General features: G+C 33.6%; 1 protein-coding gene across 1 annotated transcript in view; it reads right to left on the minus strand.

Annotated features, from left to right (window-relative positions):
• HIVEP1 (HIVEP zinc finger 1) overlaps window positions 1-25,370 on the minus strand; it is a 172,631-nt gene that overhangs the window by 76,662 nt on the left and 70,599 nt on the right. The window contains exon 2 of the mRNA XM_044667705.1: window positions 4,462-4,515. Coding sequence (XP_044523640.1) covers window positions 4,462-4,515 — 54 coding nt within the window. The remainder of the gene's footprint in view (window positions 1-4,461; window positions 4,516-25,370) is intronic.

Consider the following 25,370-nt stretch of genomic DNA (forward strand, 5'->3'; position numbering starts at 1 on the left):
AACATTTCAAAATAATACAAAAATCCCATTATAACTGTTGTCTATAAAAAATAATTTGTTTCAGTAGAGCAAAATGCAATCTTTAAGGCTCTTCTCCAAGACTGTGTCCCATACATGTATTAAGATTATATAAGATTCTTTGATAGATTCCAAGAGAAATACTAGCTTGTTTATTAGTTCTCTAGCTATTTAAATTAAATAAAGCATGAAACAAAACGTTTTTGCTGCCATAATATAGAACATATAACACAGAGTCCAAATGCAAGAAAAATTCTCTAAGATGAAAAAGTCCTCCATGTGCCTTAGCTTTTAGAGTACATTATTGTAAAGATTGCAAAAGCTCAAAAGAGATATAAGATGAACAAATTTAGAATCATTTCCACCAAAAGTTCATACAGGTTATTTGTGCCCAATCTGTGATACAGCATTCAGAACTCACATTGGTCTGAGCAGCCACAGTCAGATACACTGTATATTGATCTCAACAGTGACACCATTTTGGTCCTCTTTGAGTACAAAGGACAAAAACCATTTTATTGCATTAAAGTTAGGAAAATGTAAAATCTCCAAAATCATTTAAAAGTTTGGCCTAATTACTAATGCAGGGAAAAATAAAAAGATGAAGAACACTGATTATCCAAATTATGATATGTTAAGTAGAGGCTTGTATAGTCCATCAATGTATCAATACACATACGTGCCATAAATATTGCAGATAGACAATGAACCAGGCCCAGAGTTGAACAGAAGGAAAACAGTCTAAATCGCAACTAAGAAAAATGCACCCCTTTTAATAGCCTCAAACTTCTCCCTGAAACAAATTATCTATTTATCACCAGTATTTTAAGTGATGTTAGAGCACCGTAGTAGTCAAAGACTCAAACCAAAGAATACCCATCCAGCAAAAGAAAGGTCCATGTTAGGCATGAGTCAACTGTGATAGTTATGCAAGGATAAGCAGGATAAAAGATCTCATCAGAGAAATGTCTGACCAAAAAAACAAACAATAAGCCTGTCACATAGTCAAATACTGAAAATAAGATATCAGAGATGTGTTTCTCATAATATAATGCCAATAAAAAGCATTCATCAAGGACTTTCTATGTGCAAGCACTAGGGGTGCAAAACCAAATGAAATTCAGCTCTTGCCCTCAAGGATCAGCATCAGTTCTGATTGTTGGGTATTTTCCAAATTGCTCTGTTACCATTAAATAGGAGCTGGCTTCAATTTTTTTTAATTAGATGACAATACTTTTTTTTTAATATCAAGAGGTTTTTTATTTTAGGAATAGACACTGTGTAGCAAAAACATTATAAAAACATTGAAATGGGTTATCTAAGATTTGAGGAAAAGCGTAGGAATCACTAGCAAGTCCAAAAAGGAATATACCACCCAGTGTGGTTTTTGTGGTTTACCAAAAAGAAGTGATCATTTACAAACTGCTCTTCTTTCCTCCCAAGTCCTATTCAAGTTGTGTGTTTTTTTTAATTAGCCTGCTCATCATTTCTTATGTGCAATAGTATTCCATTACAATCATATGCCATAATCTGTCAGCCATTCCCCAGTTGATGGGCATCCTCTCAATTTCCACTTCTTTGCTAACACAGAGAGAGCTGCTACAAATATTTTGGAACACCTTTTCCCCTTTTCCCTGATCACTTTGGCAAACAGACCTAGCAGGTATACACAATGTTATAACTCTCTCAGTATAATTCCAAATTGCTCTCCAAAATGGTTGGATCAGTTCATAGCTCCACCAACAATGTACATTTTTCCACATCCCCTCCAACATTTGTAATTTTGCTCTTGTCATTTTAGCCAATCTGATAAGTGTGAGATGACACCTCATTTTAGTTTGCATTTCTCTAATTAGTAGTAATTTAGCGCATTTTTTATATATCTATATATAGCTTTGACTACTTCATCTAAAAATTGTTCCTATATTTTGCCCATTTATCAATTGAGGATGGCTTATGTTCTTATATATTTGACAAAGTTCTCTATATATTTTTGATGAGACCACTATCCAAGAGGTTGTCCATAAAATTTTTCCCAACATTCTGCTTCCCTTCTAATTTTACATTTGTACAAAAACGCTTCAATTTAATGTACTCAAAATTATTCATTTTATATATCACAATGCTTTCCATCATTTGTTGACTTATAAATTCCTATCCATAAATCTGAGAGGTAACATATTCCTTGTTCCTCTAAATTAAGCTAACTCCTTTAACACTTAGATCATGTATATATTTTGATTTTATCCTAGTGTAAAAAATTGGTCTATACTTATTTTCTGCCAAATTAGTTATCAGCTGTCCCAACAATTTTTACCAAATAGTGATTTCTCATCCCCAAAACATGAATCTATGTTTTTGTCAAATGTATGGTTACTATGATCTTTTACTACTGTTTGTTGTATGTCTGTTCTGTTCCACTGATCTACCTTTCTGTTTCTTTACCAGTACTAGATAGTTTTGATACTGCTTTATAATACAGCCCTCTGTTTACATATTTTTTCATTCATTATTTTGATATTCTTTATCTTTTGTTCATCCAAATGAATTGTTATTATTTTTTCTTGCTCAAAATAATTTTTTGCTGACTTAATTAGAATGGCATTGAATGGTAATTCAATGTAATTCAATTAGGTTGGATTGTCATTTTAATTATATTGGCTCTGCCCATCTGTGAAGAATTAATGTTTCTCCAATTATTTAAATCCGACTTTATTTATGTGAAGAATGTTTTATAATCATGTTTACGTGGTTCCTAGATTTGTTTTGGCAAGTATACATCCAGATATTTTATTCTATATGTGGTTATTTTAAATGGAGTATCTCTATCTCTTCTTGTAGGTTTTTGTTAGTAATATATAAAAATGCTGATGATTTATGTGAATTTATTTTAAATCTTGCTACTTTGCTAAAATTACTGATAGCTTCCACTAACTAGTTAATTGAATCTCTAGGATTTTCCACATATACCATCATGTTATCTGCAAAGAGAGAGTTTTATTAACTCTTTGCTTATTCTGATTCCTTCAATTTATTTTCCTTCTCATATTGCTAATTTCTAGCATTATGTTAAATAACATTGATGATAATGGGCATCCTTATTTCAGTCCTGATCTTAATGGGAAAGCTTATAGCTTATTTCCATTACAAATAACACTTGCTGGTGGTTTTAATAGGTGATTTGTATCATTTTAAGAAAAAATCCATTTGTACCTATTCTTTCCAATATTTTTTAACAGAAAAGTTAAAATATGTTGTATTTTGTCAAAGGCTTTTTTTGCATCTATCGATATAGTTATATTTTTTTATTAATTTGGATATTAATATAATAAATTATGTTGATAGTTTTCCTTATATTAAAATATCCCTGCATTGCTAGTATAAACTCTGTTTGGTAACAATCAATGTATAATCTTTGTGATATACTGTCATCTCCTAACTAGTGTTTTATTTAGGATTTTTTGCATCCACATTCATTAATGAAAACTGGTCTACATTTTTCTTTCTTTGTTTTTGTTCTTCCTGGTTTATATCTGGTTTTGTTTTGCAAAAGAAGTTCAGTAAAGCTTTTTTAACTGTTATTTCAAATAATTTAATACTATAATTGGTTGATCTTTGAATGTTTGGTAGAATTCACTTATAAATCCATCTGGTTCTGATTTTTTTTTCTTAGAAAGTTCTTTTATGGCCTGTTCAATTTCTTTTTTCTGAAATAAAGTTATTTAGATATTCTATTTTTATCTCTGATAGTCCAGGCAGTTTTGTAAGTATTTTTCCATTTCACATGCATTGTTAAATTTTTTCAAGTAAATGAGCAAAATAACTCCTAATAATTACTTTAATTTTACTTTTGTTTGGTGGTATATTCACCATTTTTATCTTTAATGCTAGTGATAAGGTTTTCTTATTTCTTTTTTTATCATATTAACAAATGGTTTATTTATTGTTTATATTTTTCATAGAACCAACTTAAATTTATTAATTTTTAGAATTTCTAAGTTGGTGTTTGGCTGGAGAATAGAAGGCAATATTTTCAAACCTGTGCTGCCTTCCAAAATTTGGAAGCATATGTATTAAACCAAATTTGGGCTTTCTGTTAACTAGCTGCATGAATCTGGGTGACTCATTTCAGTCCTTTGGGACTCATTTATCTATAACTTTCAGGAGGAGCTTGACTAAACAGTCTTTAAGGTTCTTTCCATTTTTAATATTCAATTAACATAAAGTAGTATTGCTTTTTAAAAACTTGTTCATCAATTGTTTTCCCTGGTTAAAAATTAAAATGTATGTGTGAATTTAAAAAAATTTGGAAACATAAACCTGAATTTTAGTGATTTTAAGAGATGACCATTTTCAGTTTTAGGAACAAACTATTTTAAAAAACTAGGTAAAGGAGCCATACTATGTGAACAAGTGATTTGTGCTCACCCAAAGTAGACTCACCTTTTTGTGAATCTTCTGCCTCGTTAAGTTCTTTCTGTGCTTCTTCAATTTTGTCTAAGAAAAACATATGAAGATCTATTAAGCAATATAATATATATACATTTGGACACTGATTGGTAATTATGAATAGATAGCATGTTTCTATGTTTTAAATATTAAAAATATTTTTGTTAAATAATCATTTTCATATTTTAAAATCATTCTTTAATCAAACAGGAAATAAAAGCAGGAAACTCTAAAATTTCTGAAAATAGACAATAAGGCAGGGATTAAGAGAATTCATAAATTATTACCAAAAAACCACATCTCTGCAAGAAACATTCTAAGATACAAAGTAGTTAAATTTATCAATTGTACTGACAAACAATAAATTTTGAAAGTAATCAAAATGAAAACATGTGAATATGAAAGAAAGGCAAATCAAGTAACAGAGGATTATTCTGTAGCTACAGGAAATCAGACTGGATTGAATGAGTCAGTAGATCTCAAGGTGTAACTTCAAATCAAATATCTTATAAAATTGCCTAATAATCAATTTAAAAAGATGAATATTCAACAAAAAAGGTACTTGACTAATTCTTAACTTGCAAATACCCTAAAGTATAAGAAAGGTAATTAAGTAAAATTATCAAGGAAAAACAAAGTAATTAAATTAGTTATCTCATATTTCCACATTTTTTCATGATAAAGTATGGGTAGAACAAGAGAATGATTGATCTAGCCAAAACAGAAAAAAAAAAACATCAAGGGATTAAAAGAACCAGAAGAATTCGAGGGAATTGGGAATTTCAATTTCAGAACTCCTGGTGGAAGAATTGCTTTGAAGTGTAATAGATTAGATCTCCCTTATACCTTCCCTCCCACCTACACCATCCTTATCCACTCTCATAAATGAATGTTTGTATTTTTTAATTTTTTAATTTTTGTTTCATGGTAGGAAATAAGAGAATATAGTAGGACCTCATTTTATATCACCAATATATTCCAAGACCCTTTGCACAAGTTGAAAAATCACACATAATAGCAAAAGGCATTATTTAATAAGCATTTCTTAAACAAACATAATTAGGTACTTTGCAACTTTTTTTAGGCTGATCAGAATTACTGATTAGTAGCATCACTACTTTTGTACTTCAGGGCCATTATTAATAATTAAATAACATTAATGAAATGAAAAGAAGCACTACTCTGACATAGACATGGTTTGTTACAAGGAAGCACTCAAGGCAAAAATTAATGAGGGAGCTAAAAGTTGGTGCAAAATAATGTAAGGGTTCACACAAATGCTTCTTAAAGTGACAGTGAGTCTGACTGGGGGAACTGCTGGGGGAACTGCTGGGAGACTATGCAGCTTAGGAATATGGTGCAGACTTAGAGCATGATTAATTTTTATTTTATGTATTTTTCTGCCTTCATTTTTTTCAATTGCCAATCCAGAATAACTGAATCCATGTGTGTTGAATCTCCATAAAACGAATTACCACTATATTGGGTTGTATAAAGGGCAGCTCGTGGCACAATGGATAGGATAGAGCACTAGGTCTGGAGTCAGGAATACTCATCTTCCTGAGTCCAAATTTGGTCTCAGACACTTACTAACTATGTGACTCTGGGCAAGTCACCAAACCTGTTCGCTTTAGTTTCTTCATAAAATGATCTAGAGAAGGAATAGTAAACAGCTCTACTATCTTTGCCAAGAAAATCCTAAATAGTGAGATACCACTGAACAACAACAAAGGCCACAAGGCAGTTAAGTAGTAGAGGCAGTACTGCTGTTTGTATTTTCAATTTTGAATAAATTCCTATTTTGAAATGTAAAGTATGTTTTGCATTCTTCTAATAAAATCTGTACAAGGAAATTTTCAAGGTCATAGCAATTCTATCTTTCTTTTTTGTTTTTATTTTATTTTCAAAGATCATCCCTCTCCCCCTCTCATCTCCCTCTGATCCCATGAATTGAAAAAAAAAATAAAATCCCTGTTACAAGCATGTATAGTCAAGCAAAAGAAAATTTCTCATTGGCCATGTCTAAAAAACATTTATTTCAAGCTGCATTATCAGGAGGTGGGCAGCATGTTTCATCATGAGTTCTCATGATTGGTAACTGTGTTAAACAGACTCCCCATGCTTCCTTTTGTTTCCACATTTTCTTTTAATAAATCAAAATCTGTCTCCTTACCTTCCCACTTCAAACATCTTGCTCCCATTCAAATATAAGAAAAACAAAATGCATTATCCTGTATAGTCAACCAAAACAAATCTCCACATTGGTCATATACTAAAAAATATCTGTCAAGCAGTATGTCCTTTGGAATCTTGACTGGCTATTACCCTGATAAGAACTGAGAATGATAGTATTCCATTATATTTATAAGCCATAACTTATTCATCCATTCCCTAATTTATGGGAAACTTTACTTATTCTTTGTCATCTCAAAAAGAGCTATAAATATTTTTAAGCCTTAGAATTTATTTTGCTTACATCTTTAATGTACCTTAATCCTCCCTTAATCTAACTTCTCTCCTGCTAATTTTTCCTCACCCTTTCTTTCCTTTCCCTATTTCCCAGTTAAGTGAAATGAATTTCTGTACCCAAGTCTGTGGAATGTGTTCTTCCTTCCTTTTAGCTAATTCAGATGAAAGTACAATTCAAGTGTCAGCCATTCCCTTCTCCACTCTCTCCTTATTAATAGAGATATCCACTTGTATATCCTGATTATATGAGATAATTTCCCTTAATCTTTTCTTTATTTCCCTATACTCCAGTGTATTCCTCTTTCTCTTTCCATTCTCTTCTTAAGTTCATCAAGACATAGTAGAAACACTTCTGGGTTTTCTCTGACTGGACTCCCTCTAATATCACTGATGATATTAGGGTTCAGAAAGGACAGATTACCATATCTTAATATTTTAATGTAAGCAGTTTATCCCTGTTCAGTTCTTTACTATTGTTCATTTATGCTTATTTTTTATGTTTTTCCTTACTCTTGTTTTTACTTCATTGCTTCCCAGCAACTGTAGTCTTTCCAACAAGAATGCTATGAAGTTCTCTATTTCATTAAAGATCTATTTTTTTCCTCTGTAATAGTCTACTCAATTTTGCTGAGCAAATTATTCTTATCCATAAACCCATATCTTCTTCCTTCTGGAATAGCAGATTCCAAGCTTTCTACACCTTGGCCCAACCCAGTCTTCCCTGTCCAAAACCCTCCCTTTCTGTGTCTCTATGCCAAGCTAGGCTAGACAAAGAACTTACTGTGACTTTTTCTAGATTTTCCTCATTTCTCCAGATTTCCCCATTAGGGTTCAGTCTGGTACATTTTCTAGATGTTAAGGAGAGCTCATGGAAAAAAAAACCTTACTGCATTGCTTCTTATTACTGTCAACTTTGCTCTACCCCCAAAAAAAGTTTTCTTTGAACATTATATTATTAATTAATTACTTTATACTATACTATTTGTACTCAGTTGAAAATAAAAGAGTATTTTTCAAATATTTTATTTTTCCTCCATCACATGTAAAAACAATATTTAGCATTCATTTTTTTAACTTTAAAATCCTCTCCCTTATTCTGACCCTCCTTTCTTTCCTTCCTGCCCTCCCCTCTCCTAAGAAGGTAATCAATATGATGTAGATTTTACATATGTAGTCATATAAAACATTTTTCGATATTAGTCATTTTATGGAAGAAATCTCAAATAAAAAAAGAAAAAGAAAGAAAATTAAAACTGGTATGTTTCAATCTGTATTCAGTCTCTTATCAATTGATTCTTTGAGGGTAGATGACATTTTTCATCATGAGTCTGTGGGATAGTCTTGGATACTATATTGCTAAGAATAACTAAGTCATTCAGAGTTGTTCATACAAAAAATTTGTTATAATGTACAATGATTTTCTGGTTCTTCTCATTTCATTTTGTATCAGTTTCACGTAAGCCTTTCCAGGTTTTTCAAAAAACATGCTGTTTCTTATAATTTCTTATAACACAATAGTTTTCTATTACAATCACATACCACAACATCCTAGGCCATTAACCAATTGACAACCCCTCAATTTCCAATTCTTTGCTAACATGAAAAGAGCTGTAATAAATATTTTTTTGTATGAATAAGTCCTTTTCCCTTTTTTGCTCTTTTTTGGGATACAGACCTAGTAATGGTATTGATGGGTCAAAGGGTATGCTTAGTTTTATAATCCTTTGTACATAATTCCAAATTGCTTTCCAGAATGGTTGAAACATATTGCAACTCCACTGACAGCATATTAAGGTTCCAGTTTTTCCCCATCCACTCCAATATTTGTCAATTTTCTTTTCTGTCATGTTAGCCATTTTGATATGTGTGAGATAGTACTTCAGAGTTGTTTTAATTTGCATGAGAGTATTAATCTTAATCTATTGTGAAACAACATTTACTAATACAATCTTTACAATCTCAGGTAAATTCAAATTAATAAAGTATTGCTGCATATGAATTAGAATGCAAATTAGCAATTTAATTCAATAGTTATTTAATGAAAACCTATCTGTGAGGCTTTGTTATGCAATTTGATCAATATCAATTTTTAGTAGAAAGTATTCAGTCTGAACCAATTATCTGAGGACTCAATTAAATAGTATATATGTTATATTATGACCTTAAAATTATAACTGCCTAGTTGGGGGTGGGTAGCCAGAGTTAAGTTATTAAAGTTATATCCCTTATTCTGCCATTAATCCAATTTGTGACCATGAGGAGAAGCTTAAAACTATTCACCTTTCCTCATTTATAATGCAGATGCTGACAATTTAGGGAAATAATAAATATACAAAGGCCAAGAGTCAGAGCAAAGGGAACAGCTAGTTAGCTCACTGTATTGAGAGCCAGGCTAGAGATGGAGGTCCTAGGTTTAAATCTGACCTCAGACACTTCCTCATTGTGTGATCCTGGGCAAGTCACTTAACCCCATTGCCCAGCCCTTGCAGCTTTTCTGCCCTGGAACCAATACACAGTATTGATTCCAAAATGGAAGATAAGGGTTCAAAAACAAAAAAGTAAGAACAAAGCATTTTTGTAAAAATAAAAAAAAGGAAGATAGCATTACAATTTCTATGATCTTTTATCAAACAGGAAATAAACATTAAAGTTACATCTTTGTCAGTGTGTTAAGAATGATTTCCTCTACATCATATAAATCAAATAATTTGCAGCAATTTTCAGAAGCATGAAAAATCTTTTTACTAGCTAATGCTAATATCTGAGAGATAAGATACCTTTTCCTGTCATTTTAGTCTCAGGCCAGCTGGGCAAAAAACAATTCCTTAAAACTACACTGTAGCATGTCTCATAATTTAATTATTTGAATTCATGAACTTAAATTTTATGGGTACCTAGTTTTCCTCATCTGTTCAATAATAAACCATAAAGAGATGGTGTCATTTTCTCTATATTTATATAAAACCGAGACAGAAGTAAATAAACAAAAGACATATTAGGAGTTTTAAATCTTTTTTTCTTTTTTGCAAGTCATAGACCATATTTGGAAAACTGGTAAAGTCTATGGACTTTTTTCAGAATGTATGTATATATATATACAAATACAAAAGATTACAAAGGAAATTAATTATAATTTAATAGTTATCATTTTAAAAATACCAAATCCACATAACCCATGTTAAGAACCCAAACATACATATTCTTTAAGAATTTTTATAAATGCTAGAGTGTTTTAAACACTAATTATAAAATAAATGCTGGAGTAACTTATCTTAATTTAATGAAAAGAATAAAAAGACAATGAATTGTCTAATATACATTAAAACTGGGAATGTAAATATAATTAGGATTAAGAAGTTCTATTTTACAGTTCTTTGTTCAAACTCTCTAGGCTAGTAAACTTGGAGGGGGGCAATGAATAATCAATCTAGAAAGAGAGATTGTGTCAGACTGTCTGTAAATGCCAGAGAACTTTATACTTTATCCTAGAGAAACCAGTGAAGTTTCTTGAACAGGGAAGTGACATGGTCAAATTTGTACTTTAGGAATATCCATTTGGACCTTTTTGGAGGACAGATTGGAGAGGGGAGGGGCTGACTGCCAAGAGTCTTGTTTTTTGCCCAGCTGGACTGAGACTAAAATGACAGGAAAAGGTGTCTTATCTCTCAGATATTAGCATTAGCTAGTAAAAAGGTAGGCAACCACTACAATAGTCCAGGAAAAAGGTGAGAAATCACCTAAATTAGTACTGTTGTACTGTGAGAAAGAAAGAGATGCAAAAGAAGTTAGCAATCAACTAGCAGTCAATTAACAAGTATTAAAGGCCTATCATTATGCCAGGCACCAGGGATATTACAGTTTATCAATTTGGGATCTCTCTGCAATGATCAAATCTTAACAGGACTGTGTAATCCTGTGACTTGCCCAGGTCTTCTTCAGTTTTTATTTTTCATTATGGGGTGCCAGTCGAGCACCTGGGAATCCATCTGTCAGCCACTGCCCTTATCACATGATCAGCTAGCTCATCTGTTCTTCCTATCATACATACTGATGAGATCTTTTACTTCTTTTCTTCTAAGATCTGCACTGGTTATATGTTGCAGTCTGCTCACACCCAACATATGCTTCTTTATTGCCCTCTGTGTGATACTTTTATTTTTTAGAGACTTATATTCTATGAGTCACTGCTAAACAAATATACACATATATACAAATATAATGACGACATTACAAAAAATGGGTCTTTCTTTCCACAGTGAGCCTTGTAAGGAGTCTTGCCATATTCTGAAGGCAATTTAGCCCTCTTTTCTTCTCCTTTACTACTCCTAACTCAATTAGTTGTCTGCCTATACTATATATCTCAGATTTAGACTTACACTCTCTCTCTCTCTCTCTCTCTCTCTCTCTCTCTCTCTCTCTCTCTCTCTCTCTCACACACACACATAGAAAAAGTTCTGTAGATTTTCCATCCAAATGTATGCCATAACTTTGACAAAATATATCCTATGGCTACTTGGCTCTTTCCTTTATGGATGATCAACTAAATATTTGTGGGTACAGCTCCAAGTTTTCTCCTTTCACTTTAAATTAATCCTGTCTGGGGCACCTCAAGAGTATACCCAAGATGCTGGTAGCAGACCCAAGAAGCTAGTTGTAATCCTCCATCTTCCTGGATCAAGTTACTCTTTCAATTAAACTAACAAAGTCTCTTCTTTTAAAATCACCCTAGTGCAGAGAGCTCAATGGAGTCTTTGTTCTAGACTAAGCTGATACACAAGGCCATGCTTTAATTGGTTCTAAGTCTTAAGATTCATTAAGACTTAGTTACACCCAAAAGAAAAGATTTTTACTCATGGCCAAATGTGAGAAAAAAATACTGAGATCCTGAATAGTGAATCAGGTGACAGGATGCTAAAGGAATAAGGAAACAGAAGCATGTTAATAGAATATTTGAAGCAGTACTTGAGAAATCATTGTCAGAGAACCTCCCTGCCCTCATTCTACAGATGCATAAACTGAGGTCAATGAATGGGAAAATAGTTGACCCAATAGCATATATCCTTAGTGACTGGAAGAGTCAAGACTACAGTACCTTCATATCATGAGTACCTAGCCAAGGTGTTGTCTGTTTTACCATATCACCTCCTTGCATCTGTCAAAGAGGAACTCTGCAATTTTCTGTTTAAGTAGCTCATTAAAGGCAATAAATTGTCACTGAATCTTCTTTTAAAAGAAAAAAAGGGGGCAACAGCTCAGCAGATATGCTGAATTTGCAGTGCTCATGGAAATCTAAGTAATATCTAGTAGGATAGTTGGAGAGCTGGTATCAAAGCTAAAGAAAACCTACAGCATGGACATGTAGATTTATAAATCATTTGTAAGGAGATGATAATTGAATTCATGAGAAATGAGGAGATCAACAAGAGAGAGTATATTAAAAAAAGAAGAATAGAGGTCCAGGACAAAATCATGGAATACACTCATGTATTACTGCAGGACATGGATGATAATCCTTAAAATGGAGACTAGAAAAGATTGGTCTTGCTAAGTGAGAAGAAAAGAAAAGAAAAATGTCACAAATATCCAAGGAGATTATATCTAGAAAGATGTCAAATGTTACAAAATGGCCAGAAAAGCCAATGATAACCTTGAAAAGAGAAGCTTCAATCATTGCCTCTTTAAAGTTATGTAGTATTTTAAAAGACATCAAGTTTTAGTTTTAAAGATACAATAACGAGTAATGATAACAATGATGCACATTAATTATTATTTGTATATTATTACTAAATAATAATATTTAGTAAATAATAATTAGCACTTATATCATGCTTTAAGGTTTGCAAAGCACTTTTAAAATGTTATCAGTTTTGATTCTCATAACAACTCTAAAAGATAAATACTATTTTACATTACATTTTATAGTTGAAGAAACTGAGGCAAAAAGAGGTTAAGTGACTTGCTAAGGGAAACAGAGCTAGTAAGGCTCTGAAGTCAAATTTGAACTCAGATCTTCCTGACTCCAGGACCTGTGCTCTATTTGTAATTAAAACAGCAATAGTTTATATAGAAATTATACAGGAAATATTTTGCTAAGTATAGTACAACACAATAATGTTTGTGTTAAAAAATTTCTTAGCAAACTCACTTAACATAGGTTACAAAAAAAAACTTCAGCCCACTATCAGATTAAAAATTCTGAATTAAGTCGACTTTATGTTATATTGATGTCTATTGTGAAGAAATAGATGTTTTAAACTCTCAAATGACGAGTGTAACACTATAGGGTTTGCATGGGAGAAAAGAATATGAAGACATATAAATTACTTGAAATAAGTTGAAAATTAAGTTCATGATTTTATTTTATTTATTTATTTTTTTTATCCTGGGACTCCATTCTAGGAGCATAGGGCCACAACCAGTACGCAATGGGACACACAGTCACTCAGGGTCACCCAGCTGGGAAGTGTCTGAGCCCGGACTTGAACCTAGGACCTTTCGTCTCTAGGCCTGGCTCTCAATCCACTGAGCTAGCCCAGCTGCCCCTACTTTAGGTTGCAGTTTCTTTAGCAGATGTAGTTTTTACAGGGTGGGGTTGCTAGCCCCACGCCCAACCCTCCTCCTTTTTCATCTGGGCTAGGGACCGTCCTTGGCCCAGGAGTGGTAAGGGTGGGCAGTAGGGGTCAAGTGACTTGCCCAAGGTCACACAGCTGGAAGTGTCCGAGGCCGGACTTGAACCTAGGACCTCCAGTCTCTAGGCCTGGCTCTTAATCCACTGAGCCACTCAGCTGCCCCTAGAGACGATTTTATTTAGAAACACATAAAGTATAATGAATAACTTGGATCTGGATCCAGGGAAAACCATAAGCTTCCCGTGTCTCAGTTCTCTCAAATATAAAATGAAAGGTTTGGATTAGATGACTGCTAAGGTCCTTGCTGGGCCTAGAGTCTTTAAGATCTGAGTTCAAATGAGGCCTCACACTCACTATCTTTGTGAACATTGTCAAGTTTCTTAAGCTCTATTTGCCATTGTTTCCTCAATTGTAAAGTGAGGATAATAATAGTGCCCAACTTTGCAGGGTTGTTGTGAGGATTAAATGAGATAATATTTGTCAAAGTGCTAAGCACAGTGCTTTTCACCTAGTACTTATTTCCTTCTATTCTCCCTCCATCTAAATCAAAGATCCTATGACTTAATTGATCTGTAAGGTGACTTCCAAATATAAATCTTAAATTTCATTACAAATTATAATTAGCAGTGATTAAAATATTTGGATATAAAGTACAAAAACATGAATAGAGTATTACAACAAATGACTTACAAAAAAAGCTAGCCTCTACATATTTCTTAATTGGATTTATAAACTCATACTTTTCTTCTACTGTATTACTGATGACCTCCTGTATTCCTCACCCCTATTTACCTTCATATTCACTCTTTTCTTAAAAGTACTATTTAAATGATACAAATATATAAAATCTGTATAGTAAAATTTTTATTAACCATTTTTAAAATGAACTGTAAAAGGAATCTGGTGTTTATTGAATCACCATCTGAATTTTTAAGTAACCATATGTGACTATACTATTTATACCACTGAATAAAGCATTACTCCTACTTTCTCTCATCATACATCTGTACAAGAGCCTTCTAGCTTAATGTTAGCTGCTAGTAGCTATTTTAATCATCAATAAAACCAATGTATGACACTGACATAACACTAAAAATAACCTAAATACACATAATCACTAACTTGTGTTACAAATACTCTTTAAAATAAAAAGCTAAAACTTTATACTCAAAGATTTATTTCAGTCTTGATTTAAAATCTGATAGGAATAATCTTTACCTACAAGTTATATATTTTAGCACAGTTGAGAGAAAAGGATACACACACACACACACACACACACACACACACACACACACACACACACACCCCTCTTAACCTCACTTGTCCATTCTAATTTCCTGTCAAGAGTACATCCAATCACCCAGGTTCAACTCTTCACTGAGTTTAGTCATCCATAAAAAAAGACGGCCATTCAGTAACAGAGAAGGGTTTAAAATATTTTTTGAAAGAAAAGGAGGCTTGAAGAAATGATATGATTCTCAAACATCAGAAGTAGTGAATAAATGCAGCATTCAAGGGCAGCAATAGCAGCAGAGTGACAATAGAAAGCCTAGAAAGAGACTCCTTAGATGCATTCAAGGAGACCAGGAGCAGTGGAAATTTAGAAGTTTGAAAGAGGAAAACAGGATGTTGCAGACAGAACCGACTGACACCACAACTGTTGGTGAATCCATGTCATTCTGTTTTTTGTGTCGGGCTACATATATGCTAGGCTAAAATTAAGGGGAAAAGTGACTTTTGTGGCCACAGAAAGAGAAGAGTCTATGGGAAGACTATGAGGAAAGGGGGGGAAAGATTGAAAAGAAGAGGAAAGAGGTCTTTCTTTGGTGGTAACAGGGGATTCTACTCCTGAATGCTTCTAAAGGTAAAGAGAGACTTCCTATGAAGAGGAAGGATCATTTTACACTGGGTTGGGAACTTGGGAAACTTGTTCTTGAAAAGTCTACTGACCAGGAAGGGGAACATGAGGGATACAGGGTGAGAATACTCAGAAACCCTCTCCCCAGGGAATGGGAAACCATGTACACAGGGAGGAAAAATGGGGGAGCAGGGTAAACTAGGAGAGGGTATAAATCAAGAGTAGGCTGCATAATCAAGGACACTGCAAAAGAAGGAGCCCTATCACAAAGACAGTCTTTTCTGACACCTGCAAAAACTAGCATTGTTCTGGGAGTGAAGAAAAATGGAAATGGGAAAACTATGGGGAAAATCCTACAAGAGAGTGGAGGAAAGAGCCTAAAATAAATACTCTGGAAGCTTTGATTGCAAAAGGAATGCAAGAAAAAAATAGACAAAATAAACTACAGAGGTCTTAAAGCACAAAATGAAGGTCTGATGTAGAAAGACAGAGATGATGAGTAGAGAATCTTTTTGGTAAGTGTTGCAAGAATTAAAATTTTAAAACAAATGAACAGAACTAGCTGAAGTAGCAGAGAAGGGGAAATTTACTTGACTGAGAAGAACAAAGGGAAGAGGGAGAGAATATAACTAGATGAAAGCAGGAGAAAAAGTAGAACTAATAAACAAAATCACAAAGGGAAATGGATAACAGACACAAGGAAAGGATCAAAGGTGAAGGGAAAAGAACAAATAGGAACATTCCCACATAGAAAAATTTAAAGTAATGAAAGGAATATAATACTGAGTTTATAGCAAAAGGCAAAAAAAATTATAACAATTAGATATACAGAGGGATTATGCTAACCATAATTCTGATCCTCTCACCCAAAAAATCAATATTACAGAACCAAAATGACAAATCCAGTCCACTGTTAAAATTTCCATATGAATTTATTTTAGTATGTCACCAGGTCACATTGTAGAACTAGTCATTTTATTGGAGAAAACAGCAAGGCTGAACCTTAGTTATGTTAACTATATTATCTTGCCACTAGAGGGTACTAAAAAGACAAACTGATGTCAGTCTAAAAGTTCTGAGTAGCATCCTGAACATTTAAAAAAAAAAAAAAACAAAAACATAAAGCAAGATTGAATAAAGTTGCTCCAGGAGCTTTCAAAGGTTCCTTTCTATAATTTCACTAGCTTCTAAATATATATCTAATAATCAAATTAATTCAGCTCATCTAAGCTTGAGCCTAAAAACCCTTGATTTGAAGTTTACCTGGACCTTTCACCCCTTCTCCCAACAATAAAAGTTGATTAGGTTAAGGTTAAGATTGTAACAAACACCACTGACTATGAAAATATGGAAATACTTTCTTCTCTCTAAATTATGTACCTTTATTGCCTTTTAATGATTAAACTGTCACCTCTCTAGATATTTATTTTTGAACTATTTTTATTTATTTCATTTGAACTAATGAGAGGGGATACATAATTCGCAAGGAATTTGTTTATTTCCTACTTCGTCATTCAAAAGCTCAAGAGTAGCAATAGAAAACCAGAATAGTGGACATAATCCAGTGTTGAAGAATGGTGGGGTATTAAAGACAAAAGGGATTCAAAAGTGGAAGTTAAACAATGGGACTGACTAAAAAGCCAAGATGGAAAAGAAGACAGTGAAACTATATACAGTAGGTCCCTCCTCCTCATCCACAGTTTTAGTTTCCAGGGTCAACTGAGAATTCCAGGGAAAGGAAGAAAGGCAGAGCTCTGCTACCTGAAAAAGGAGGGGGCTAGCACATGATTCAGGAACATAAGAATATGAGGACAGAGAGTACCCTAACATGGCCAGATGAAATACAGACATGCAGATGGGTGGCAGGTGGGCAGAGTGAATATAGGTCTCTTCTCTTTGCGCTCCCAGTAGTAGTCTCTTCATGGTCAGTTCTGCTTTCACTAGGAGGATTTTTCCCCCTGGGGTGGTGGAGGTTAGACTATTGAGCCAAAGGACAAAAGTGGAAAGAGAGAGAGAGCACAGCACAATATAGTAAAGTTAGCATAGGTATTAAAAGTTAAAGGGATGGGACAGCTGGGTAGCTCAGTGGATTGAGAGTCAGGCCTAGAGATGGGAGGTCCTAGGTTCAAATCCAGCCTCAGACACTTCCTAGCTGTGTGACCCTGGGCAAGTCACTTGACCCCCATGGCCTACCCTTACCACTCTTCCACCAAGGAATACACAGAAGTTAAGGGTTTAAAAAAAAAAGTTAAAGGGAGAACTGTCCTCATAGTTTGATAAGATCTGTGGCTTCAAATGTCCCCTGGAGCACTTGGAACATAGACCCCATAGATAAGGGGGGAGTACTGTATTCTAATTATCAACTGCATCTTTTATCTCATTGATTTAAATGTTCCTTCCACTGATGTAAATTGCAATCCATTCATATCTGCCCAAATGATCCCTACCCATGTCCTTCCATAAATTCACTGCAGAGGTCCTTCCAATATGAAGAATTCTTCATCAGTTTCTTTTGACATCACAGATATTCATGGAGTGCTTGGGATATCCACCTGCCATTCCTCACCTTCATCCTAATGAGCAGTCCAACTGCTCTTTCTGTCATACATTTATCTGATAATATCTTTTATTCCTGTTCTTCAAAATTCTTCATTTATAGTGTAGCCTGCTCACATCTATAATGTATCAATCTATTACTCTTAAAGTGATATTCACTTTTAGTTCTTTAGTATGTTCCATGTCTCAGGCATAGAATAAAAACAGAATAGGTTCGTTTTTTTTTAAATGAGTAGGCATTCCACTGATGAGAAATGACCAAACAAAGTATAGTAAATGCACTAATGTAATGGAATATTATGAGAGCAGAGAAGATGATTATGATGAATAAAGAGAAAAATTTCTACAAACTGATAAAAATGAATGTAAGGAAAACAAGTTTCACAATGTCAGTATCAAATGGAAATAATAGCTAAACAATGAAAATGAATGCTATAGAATTATAAGGATCAAACTTGTTCCCAGAGAAGTGATATGGAGAAGGCACCAGAATCATCCTCTATTTCTTTACAGAGGAAGCCCATGAGTAGGGAACAATGCATATAAGGTCATAATTTTTTTACTGTTAATTTTTTGGTTTAGCTATCTGCGATCGATTTGGGAGAGAGATATAAAGGGAAATATAGGTAATGTAAAAATGACAATTTTTGTAAGTTGGAATTTTTGTTTATGCAAGAAGTTTGAGGTCTCTGAAGGGGTTTTTATAAGTTCCTATAGGAAATCAAGGCAACTCTCCTCTTCCTGGTTGCTTCAAAACCCAATTCACCTATTTATACCTTCAATATTGATAGTCAAACTCTATAGGCTGTCAATCAATTGCATATCATAATTTGGACAACAGCTACAAACAAACGATCTACTTCACCTTTCTTGTTTGTGGATGGTTAGACCAAATTCTTTTGAGAGTTAGAGATTTCTTCCAGGATGTTCCCATAGGGCCTCAAGAAAACAGTACAATGCCATTCACAAAAAAACGAGAGCATCTGGAGGAATTATCAAGAGCATTCACAAAAAACCTCCCTTCACCTTGAACTCAACACTGGATTTCCAACATAACTGGAAAAGACCTGAGACAACCATACATTACCCTGTTCTACCCCTTGCCTGATGTTTACAGTCAAAAGGTCTCTGAAGTAATTTGTTATATATTTTTAAATGCTGAATAATTCTGCTATGTAGATGGGGGAAAAACATGCTAAAAAGGAGTTCTTATTTAAGGTAGCTATTCTGAATCAAAATTTTTTTCACATTCAATGAATAATAAATACATGGGACCTTATATTCTCTGTATCTCTTAGTTAACTGAGAAATGGTTAAGATGTGATCTGTTGTAGTCTATCATTTTCAAGTGCTTGCCTTTGACCAACTGATAGCCTAATTAAGCAAGTTCTTGTTTAGCATAAAGATAAGTCCAAAAGGTTTTGTAGAGAGTAAACAATAAAGGTCAGTAAATATCAAACTCTTGGTCACTTTTTTTCATTATTAGTAAAGTTGCTGAGTTTTTCCATATCTCTGGTATCTGTATCTTTATCTGGCATCAGTTCCTGAACTGTTCCTTCAACAATTCTTTTCACAAATGTATCATTTCTAGCATGGATCGCAAAAATAAACGCTTGCCCCAAACTAGAGGCTTTTCTTGTCTATATTCTCTTTAGGGCCACTTTTACTTGCCCTATTAGCACAACCAGGACTGCAGTGATGAATTTCAAGTTTGATGCTTTGACTGTCCTTTAGGGACAAACATGTAATAAAAAAACTTTGTAGAATAAGCAGACTCTTACAGATGTCACACATGATGTGCTAGTTAATTTTGTTGAGTTCTTTTCCTTTTTCTTTCCTTTTTATTATAAGGATATTATTATATTATATAATAGTAGAATATTATTATAAGGGGTGGCTAAAACAGGGGAAGAGAGACAAAAGGATATTTTGAGAAGGAAAAGGTATATAAAAACAATCATAATAACAAACAGCATCTATTAAGCAATTACCTTATACTCTGACACATAGCTAAGTCTTGCGTATATAAAGAAAGATAAGAAAAGAGTTGCTTCCCTAAAGGAGCTCTAGGGAACATAAGATAGAAATAATAAAATAGAGTAAAAATGGAAGCTCATCTCAGAAGGAAAGCACTGGGTCAAAGTACAGGTGGGTGAAAAGGAATCAAAAATTGTTAAGAACTAAAGAAGTAGGGAAAGTTAGGCAGGAAAACACATATATGTGGCACCTATAACAGGACACCTAAAATTCTGTCCCAGCCAAGAAGCTTCGTGTATATTTCTTGCCGTTTACTGAATGGCAGGCATTTGCTTTCCCTATGGCCTGAAGAGGAAAGCAGGAGGATGGTTTTCCTAGACCAGGTGGTTATGTAGGTATAAAACATGAACAGATCTTGAAAGCAGGAGCTTTTCTCTCTTAGCAGTAACAATATCATTAGATATGTTTGTTATCTATGAAGTTAGGAAATTAAACTAAACTCTAAGGTTCATATCCAACTGTGAGGATGATCTCTGATCACAAATATCTACTGAATTACCTTAGCTATCTATCCTTATACAGACTTGTAGTGAGACAAGGCATGGGTAACTTCCTCGCTAGCATCCTACTCATGTCATTGTTATAAGTCCTCTCTTCTCCAGAGGTAGTCCTGGAGCTGTGGCTCAAGAATGCTCACTCTTGTGCCAAACAGTGACAGGGTAATAATGGATGGGGATTATGAGGATCTAGTTTTGAATCCCAGTTCAGCCACACACTGCCCAAGTGACCAGGGGTTAGGCATTTGACATCTCTGAGCTTCAGTTTTCCCTTCTTTAAAATAGGATAACAGTTTCTACTCTAGATGTTGCTAATTATCATTACCATCATGACTGAGCCAATGCCCTCTTCACTTTACAGATGATGCCCCTGAAGCCCAGATCACTTAGGTCAGCCATGTTCCCCTCTTACTCTCAGCTTCTTTCTCACCCAACAGCTTTTCAGCATCCTTCTATGTTCTGTCTGTCCTCAGTCCCCTCAGAATATAAGTTTCTTGAGGAGGGGAACTGCCTTTTTTTGGCTTGGATTTATATTCTCAGCACTCAGCACAATGCCTGTTATATCCTAAGAAATGCTCGATGACTTGGCATGCCCAAGGAAAGATAGGAGATAGATCCATGCCTTCAACTCCAGAATCAATGCTCCTTCCACTTTGCCATATCACCTACCAATGTATATGGGGCAATAATGGAAGAATGTTTGTGGATGTCTGAGACTATAATGTGGAGGGGACAAGGGGAGTGATAGGAAGAGCTTTGAACGATCAATTGGAGAAGCCCACTGTTTTTTGACCTTTAACTCACTTAGATACATTCATAATCAACAGGTATTTTTAAAGGACATGATAGTCTTTTTTTTGACACCTATCAACATTAACATTGATATTATTTTATAATTATCATTAAAATTACTAATATCTATACTGTACGCAAGTAGTAATAACATGACAAACTGTCAGGCTAAAAAGAAAGACTATAAGTTACTACTAGATGATGAAATTCTTGACCACAAGGATCAGGCTTTTATCTTTACTCCATATAACACTGCAATTAGCTATGAAAATTCTGAACAATCAATAAAGGTCAACATTATATTCATCTATCCTAATCAATGCAAATTTTCATCTACTGATAATTTTAGTATGATTATTATAAAATGCCTTTTTTCCTCCTCTTAAGTTTCTCCTTTTGTAAAGTTTCAAATATCATGCTAAAAATGTTTACTTTTTCATTTCTGCAGTCAAAAAAAATCATAAATCTTAGAAATAATCTTTTCTTAAACAAAAAACACAAATGTCTCACACAATTGACTTCTGATTATACATATTTCCTTGCCCAGCACTCCCCAGCCCAGGCTTAAGCTACAGAAGTGACTTAACTGAGCTAGCTTACGACGCAAATAGAGGGAGTATATTTCAATGCCTGTTTATGTGGAAGTATGATAGTTTCAATATGACTGCATTTAATTCAGTATGATCCAACAAATATTTACAGGGGTCTCTGTGTCTGCAAAGCATTATAATCTATAATAGTCTAATTTTTTAAAAAATATGATCTAATCAATATTGTGAAGAATTTTCTACTTTGATTTTTATATTATTTTAGGGCATTTCCTTATGTTTTTTTTTTTAACAAAATAAAGACAATGTCAAATAACAATAAAAAGAACATCCTATATACTTATCAATACTACTCAAATGCAGAGAAAAGATAAGACTTTAAGCAAAAGATATATAAAAAGTTCACTTTGAAAAAATTCAAAATTTAAAATCATTTGGTCAGTTCTTATGACAAAAATTTGGAATAAAAATGGTTAGCATAGGCGATGATTTTTAATAACAATTTTCACAGCAAAACTTATAGTACTTTTTGTGACTGAAACCCATTAAAATCAGGAAACATTATAAGAAATGTTTAATGATAATTTCACAGTCTTTTAGAGATCCTACTATGAAGACAAGTTAGGATGACACATTTTGCCTATAAGTGCTTAATAAAAGTTTGTTGAATTTCATCAAATTAATTTTAAAACATGAATATTTGCAGTGACAGAAAAGCTACATAACAGATTCAAGACATCCTGGATTTGAAGTCAGAGGACCCAAGTTCAAATCATATCTTTGCTGGTTAAGATCTAAGTAGTTTTGGACAAATCATTTGATCTCTCTGGGCCTTAGTTTCTTCACCTATGAAGTGAAGGGAGCTGGACCAGATGGCTTCCCTTCCAACTCTAAACGTGTGATTCTTTGTGATTCTGAGAGTAGAAAAAAATGTAGACATGTGCAATTAGTTCTATTAGCTATGCCATCCTTTTCCTCTAACAAACGCATATCTTAATGCTATTTACTGGTTTTCATACTACTAAAGTTTAAGGGGAAAAAACACCACTAAATAAAAGTAGTTCTATTGAAAAATATACATTTAAGGCACTTCAAAATTAACAAATTACTTTTGGTGTAACTATCCACATTCTGGATTATACCATATTAATGCTCTCTCATGAGCATGAGTAAGTAATTATTCTATAAATATGAAAATATATGCATATCATGTTGAGTAGCAATAAATGTCCTAAAACAATTTTCTGGTTTGTTTTAAATATTCTCATCATATGACTCTATCTATATCTATGTGTATGCACAGGCAACTTTATTTATGATCATGCTATCATCTTGCTTATCTATGTTTATTCTAAAATTTTAAGTCTCTAAGTTTATTTATATGTGGTATTCATTAAAGCATTCCTTCATGTACTTTATATATTGGTCTAATTTTTGTTTTTAGCAATAACATTCCATTACTCAACTAAAATGCTTTTTTCACCTCTATCTCTTAGAATCCTCTCTCCATTAAAGATTCAGTTCAAGAGCTGTAGCCTCCCAGAAACTTTTCCTAATCCTACCCCACCCCCTGGCTGGTAGGTACTCCTGTCCCTCCCTCTTCCCCAGCCAGAAGAAATCATTTATTTATTTATTTATTTATTTGTTTATTTATTTATTTATTTATCTGTCTATCTATCTATCTATCTATCTATCTATCTATCTATCTATCTATCTATTTATTTATTTATTTATTTGCATGTGTATGTTTATACCTCTAGGGAAAATGTAAGCTCTTTGAAGACAGGGACCTTTTAATTCTCATCTTTGTATTCTTAGAGCTTACTGCAGTGTCTAGTACATAGTTGAGAGATCCAATACATGCATACTGAATTAAAATTAATTTTAATCATACTGGATTCTGATAGTATATTAATTTTTAAATATAAATCCTAATAATCCAAACACTCAGTTTCCAAGTTTTAAGAAAAGAGGCATGTGTCACTCTCTTTATTTTTTTAAAATGAGTGCTCTATTCTAAGACTTCCAGCATGTGTTGCCAAAAAAATAGTTGTTAAGCTTCTAATTCTTTTGAGTGGTTTTAGTCTAGTTTAGTAGTAATTTATCAGCTGCTGCCAGTTACTTTACAAATAGGTTCTAGTTTATTTCCATTACAAAGTGTAAAAGAAATAAATTATGATGGAAATAAGTTAAATTTATCTTTTGGACTGACTAAGATTTAATTCCTTCTTAGGTCTGCTGGAGTATATGATAAATACAGCTCTATCTCATGGAATTAATACACACCTTTCATTTGAACCAGGCTGTCCTCCTTATAGCATCTGCACTTAAGGAACATTATTTCAAGCACCATTCCTTTGTTTTATTTTCCCCTGGCCTGGAAATGCCCTTCTTTTTGATGCACATACTTCTACCAGTCCTTTAAATCCCATTTCAGAGAACTTCACAAGGCCTATACTTGCCCTAGTGCTCTAAGGTTGCTCTTCTTCTCCCTCCTTCCCCTGCCCCGCCCATGACCTATGTCTGTCTCTCACACATATGCAAACTTTCAATAACTTCCTCTATGTCTACCTACTGCACACTGTCAGAGTAATATATGTATAGCTTGTATTTGATTTGGTACTTTATTGTATGCCATATTGAATTATTTTCTAATTGGTGTATATTGTGTATAAATTTCATTTACCCAAGTCTGAAAGCTCCTTAAGAATATAGAATTTGTCTTATATTTCTTTTGTATCTCCCATAGGTTCTGCAGAGTCCAAATGAACAGAATTAATAGCAGTGTGAGTGAATAAACAGGCTAGAAATGGCTTGATTGCTTCACAGGGTTTCACTGTGCTGGAAATTTAGAGCAGGATGACTGAAAAGCCCACTGCAGATAGAGTGAGAGAAATAGATGCCTATGGACATAAGAAAGTGTGAAAAGGGAAGATTTTCCAGTGGACTAAATTTTACAAACATTTAATAAGCACCTCCTATTAAAAAGTAAATGGCTTTGGTTTAATGGAGGTAGGGAAGACTCTGCAGAGAACTATGAGGAAGACCAAATAGTCCTTTTTCTTCCTCCCATTAGAGTTAAAAGTAAACCAAAAGTCTATGTTTAGGCCAGGCAATGAAGTGAATTTTCAGTGTACTGTATAAATAAAACCAACATTTTACAAACATAATTTTGCATAGTAAAGTTTTCAACATCACTGCTGAGATAATTGGCATTAGAACTTTGTATTATTACCATTTAAGTTGTAATTTCTCTCTTGGTGATTTTACCCACTGCTGTTATTAAAAGATCATTAAGTTCTGCTAGTGATGACTCTTCAATGAACTAGTATCAGGAAACAGATTCTTTGCAGAAAGAAATTCTATTTGGTGTCTCTGATGCTTGCTGTGGAAAGAGTGAAAATTACTAATATTCAATATTTGTGCTCCCTAATGTTATGACAGGCAGCATGATGTAGTGAGGAATGATTTAAACTTGAAGTTAAGAAAGAATTAAGTTAACATGTCAGCTGAA

The sequence above is a fragment of the Gracilinanus agilis genome, chromosome 1, assembly GCF_016433145.1.
Source record: "Gracilinanus agilis isolate LMUSP501 chromosome 1, AgileGrace, whole genome shotgun sequence".
Classification (NCBI taxonomy): domain Eukaryota; kingdom Metazoa; phylum Chordata; class Mammalia; order Didelphimorphia; family Didelphidae; genus Gracilinanus; species Gracilinanus agilis.